General features: G+C 54.6%; 1 protein-coding gene across 1 annotated transcript in view; it reads right to left on the bottom strand.

Moving 5' to 3' along the window:
- Window positions 1–4,377, bottom strand: part of LOC114073213 (A-kinase anchor protein 8-like) — a 10,602-nt gene extending 6,225 nt beyond the window's left edge. Inside the window, exons 1-6 of the mRNA XM_027911000.1 lie at window positions 4,324–4,377; window positions 2,454–2,577; window positions 2,265–2,320; window positions 1,797–1,833; window positions 953–1,061; window positions 228–369 (exon numbers count right to left, since the gene is read on the bottom strand). Coding sequence (XP_027766801.1) covers window positions 228–369; window positions 953–1,061; window positions 1,797–1,833; window positions 2,265–2,320; window positions 2,454–2,577; window positions 4,324–4,377 — 522 coding nt within the window. The remainder of the gene's footprint in view (window positions 1–227; window positions 370–952; window positions 1,062–1,796; window positions 1,834–2,264; window positions 2,321–2,453; window positions 2,578–4,323) is intronic.
- Between the last annotated feature and the right edge of the window lie 137 nt (window positions 4,378–4,514).

The following is a 4,514-nucleotide window of genomic DNA, read 5'->3' on the forward strand; positions in this document are numbered from 1 at the left end:
AAGGGAAGGGAAGGGAAGGGAAGGGAAGGGAAGGGAAGGGAAGGGAAGGAAAGGAAAGGAAAGGAAAGGGAAGGAAAGGGAAGGAAAAAAAGGAAAGGGAAGGAAAAAAAGGAAAGGGAAGGAAAGAAGGGAAAGGAAATAAGGGAATGGAAAGAGAAGAAGGGAATGGATAGAAAAGAGGGGAAGGAGCTTGGCCAGGCCAGGGCTGCCCCCCCAGGCAGACTGGCCTGCAGGAACTCCGCCGTCTGCTGGGGCAGTTTGGTTCCCACGAACTTGAAGTGCTCCCTGTGGAATCTGCTCTCCAGGTGGGAGGACATCTCGTCGTCGTAGAACGTCCGGTACTTGCACAGGGAGCACACGAACTGGATCCTGCCGGGAAGGGGAGGGAAATTCCAGCCAAAATATCCCGCCCTGCCTCCTCCCCTCCCACCGGATCCCCTCTGGAACGGGCGGCGGGGGAAACTCTGGGGAGCCCCCAAGCCTTTAGGGGGTGTTTCCAAGGGGGTTTTCCCAAGTTTTTTTATCTTCCAAGGAAGGATGGCAGGAGAGCCCAGGGTCTCCAGGCACTTATAGGATGTTTCCCAGAGGTCTTCCCAGGTTTTTTTTTTAGCTTCCAAGGAAGGATGGCAGGAGAGCCCAGGGTCTCCAAGCCTTTATGGGATGTTTCCAAGGGCTTTTCCCAGTTTTTTTACATTTTAAGGAAAGGTGGCAGGAGAGCCCAGGGTCTCCAAGCCTTTATGGGATGTTTCCAAGGGCTTTTCCCAGTTTTTTTATCTTCCAAGAGCCCAGGAGGGACACACAAACACTGGGACAACCGGGATTGACAGGACAGACCCAACCCCCAATCCCTGAGGAGAAAACCAGCCCCAACATGGAAAAGAATCCCTAAAGAAAGGAAAACAACCCCTGAGAAAGGAAATACTCCCCCAGAAAGGGTTCTGGGAGCCGTTACCTCTCCACCATCCGATCCCGGTGCCGCTTCTTTTGCCGGTCCTGGGTTTTTTTCCCCGCCTGGAGTTTCTGTTTGATTTGGCTGATTTCCTCCTGGATGCTCAGACCTCCTGAGGGGAAGAGAGGGGGGGAAAAAGAAAAAAAAAAAAGGGGGATTTCAAAGGAATTTCGCTCCAGCCCAATTGGCTTTTCCCAAAAAAAAAAAACCCCAAAAAAAAGCCTCCCTGGGCCGAGGTTGGTGGGTGGGAGAGGCAGGAAAATCCCAGCGCAGCTTCCCGGCCCTTCCTCGATCCCAACGAGCACTTTAAGGAGGTTTTAAGGATTAATTAGTGATGGATTTGGTGGTTTTAAGAGCTAATTAGTGATGGATTTGCTGGTTTTAAGCACCACCAGCTTGGAGTTTTCAGCCTCGAAGCGAACACGGGCAAGAGGATAAAGTTGGGATCTGGGAAAAACGCGGAACTTTGGGATGGAGGAGCTGCTGGAGCATCCCAGGATCAGGTTTATGCACCGAGGATCCCACCAGGAGGTTTCTTCCCTGCCTTCCCCCTTTTTTTTTCAGGAATTGTGGTGCTTCTCCCGCCGGTCCCACCTCTCCAAGATGGGAAATTCCATCTTTTCCAGCCCCCAAAGTCAAACCTCGGGCCCAGTGGGAGCTCAAAGCTGATTCCCAGCAGCTCCACCACCCTGGTCTGGGGATCCTGCTCTTCCCTAGCAGGGATTTCCAGCATTCCCTGCTCCCAGGGGATGGGATTCACCTGGATTCACTGGGATATCCCCTCTGGAAGCCCCAGACAGAGGGGGGTCTCGCTCCAGGAGGAGCTTTGGAGCTGAACTCGACTCACCTTTCTCTGAGTCTCTTCCTTCTTCATCTTCCCCTTCCTGAAAACGCAACATGGGGAGGTTGAACCCACCTGGAGGGTCTGGGAGCTGCTCCAGACCTTTCCCTGTTTGCCCCCCAGGGCGCCACTTCCCTGGGATTTGGCCTCTCCCAGTCCCTGAGCGCGGGGATATCCAGTGCAGGGAGCTGATTTTTGGGGGGTTTTCCATAATTAAGGCAGTGGGGGACGGGAATTTGACCGCGTTTTGAGGCCGTGGCTGGTGGGGGAGGTTGGGAATCCCCTGGCACTCCCACATTTCCCTCCATGGAACTTCCATCCACTCCTCCCAGCTCCTCCAGCCTCCACCCCCCAACTCCCTTTGGGAACAACCCAGGGGGGGGAATCTGCCCTCACCATCTCCAAGCAGATCTTTGACCCGCAGGAAAGTCATTTTTAAAGTCATTTCCAAAGCCATTTCCAAGCTCTCCTTACCCCTCTGGATCCCTCCTTCTCCTCCTTGTCCCCCGACTCTCCTTCCGTCCCCTCCTCTGCAAGGAACAACACCCCGAGCGTGACGAGGAGGCCCCTCCGGACCCCACCTCGTGTCCCCCCAGGGGGCGGTGGGAGCCGGGATTGTCCCCCCCCAGGGCAGGGGAGGCCACGAGGCCGCCGTGCCCTCACCGTTGTCCGAGTCGGAGTTGTCAGACCCGTCCGTCTTGGCCGCTTTGCTGTCCGGCTCGTCCGAACCGCTCGGCTGCTTCCGCTTCCTGCCCGGAGCCTCCCGGCGCAGCCTCCTCCTCTGCAGCTGGGACAGGGCACAGGGCTCAGGGACCCACGGGGGGCAGCTGGGACAATCCCCTGCCTGGGGCACCCCAAAATCTCACCCTGTGCCTGAGAGCATCATCCAAACATTCCCCAGGCTCTAAAATCCTGGAATGGGGGCATGGACCCGGCTGGAGGGACCGACAGGGGTCAGCTGGGACAATCCCCTGCCTGGGGTACCCCAAAATCTCACCCTGTGCCTGAGAGCATCATCCAAACATTCCCCAGGCTCTAAAATCCTGGAATCTGGGCATGGACCCGGCTGCAGGGACCCACGGGGGGCAGCTGGGACAATCCCCTGCCCAGGGCACCCCAAAATCCCCCCCTGTGCCTGAGAGCCTCGTCCAAACATTCCCCAGGCTCTAAAATCCTGGAATCTGGGCATGGACCCGGCTGCAGGGACCCACGGCGGGCAGCTGGGACAATCCCCTGCCCGGGGCACCCCAAAATCCCACCCTGTGCTTGAAAACCTTGTCCAAACCCTCCCTGAGCTCTAAAATCATGGAATATCCTGGGATATCCCTGGCTGGAAGAGCCCCACGAGGGTCAGCCAGGCCAATCCCCCATCCAGGGCACCCCAAAATCCCACCCTGTGCCTGAGGGCGTTGTCCAAACACTCCCCAGGCTCTAAAATCATGGAATATCCTGAGCTGGAGGGACTCACAGGGATCAGTCAAGCCAATTCCCTGCCCAGGGCACCCCAAAATCCCACCCTGTGCCTGAGAGCCTTATCCAAACACTCCCTGAGCTCTAAAATCATGGAATCCTGGGATATCCCTGGCTGGAGGGATCCACGAGGGTCAGCCAGGCCAACCCCTGCCCAGGACACCCCAAAATCCCACCCTGTGCCTGAGAGCCTCGTCCAAACGCTCCCTGAGCTCTAAAATCATGGAATCTCCCAGGCTGGAAGGGCCCCACGAGGATCATCCAGTCCAATGCCCGGCACAGGACACTCCAAGGTTATTCCCTGTGAGAGGAGCTGCTGCCTCCACAACCTGAAATATCTTATTTCCCTCATTTTCAGGGTGTTCATACCTTATTTTCCTCTTTTTTTAGTGCGTCTACACCTTATCCTTCTCATTTTTTAAATTTTTTAGGACCTTATTCCTCTCATTTTTTAATGTGTTTATACCTTATTTTCCTCACTTTCTAACGTGTTCATACCTTGTTCTCCTCAATTTTTTAACGTGTCAATACCTCACTCTCTTCATTTTTTAGTGTGTCAATACCTCATTCTCCTCCATTTTTAACGTGTTCATGCCTTATTCTCCTCATTTTTTAACATGTCAATACTTTATTATCCCCACTTTTCAGTCTGTCAATACCTTATTCTCACTTTTTAGTCCGTCAGTACCTTATTCTCTTAATTTTTTTACCGTGTCAGTATCTTAATCTCCTTTTTTTAAACGCCTCAACACCTTATTTTCCTCCCTTTTTAACGCACCAACAACTTTCATTTTCCTCATTTCAACTTCCCAGGGCTGATTGGGAAGGGCACCCATCCCTCCATCCCCTAATTTGGGGCCTAAAGCCCTGCAGGAACCTTCCCCCCCACATTCCAAACCCGACACTTTCTTAAGCTCCAAACATCCCACGAGAAACCCTGTCGGGATACAAAGCCGAGCCCTCCCGGAATTCCGGATTTGTAGGGAATTCTCAAGCCCTTCCCCACTAGGGATGAGCCGAGCTGGGCCCGCATCCCCCTCCAAACCCCCCCCCTGCTGCTCACCTTGAAATCCCAGTCCCACATTTTCCAGTTCCTCCGGACCCTCTGCCGGGCCATCCCTCCAAACCCCCCACCTGCTGCTCACCTTGAAATCCCAGTCCCACATTTTCCAGTTCCTCCGGACCCTCTATGGGGGGGGGTCATCCCTCCAAACCACCCCCCTGCTGCTCACCTTGAAATCCCAGTCCCACATT

The sequence above is a fragment of the Empidonax traillii genome, unplaced genomic scaffold (genome assembly GCF_003031625.1).
Source record: "Empidonax traillii isolate 1590-97213 ecotype Southwest subspecies unplaced genomic scaffold, ASM303162v1 scaffold5688:size22738, whole genome shotgun sequence".
NCBI lineage: Eukaryota > Metazoa > Chordata > Aves > Passeriformes > Tyrannidae > Empidonax > Empidonax traillii.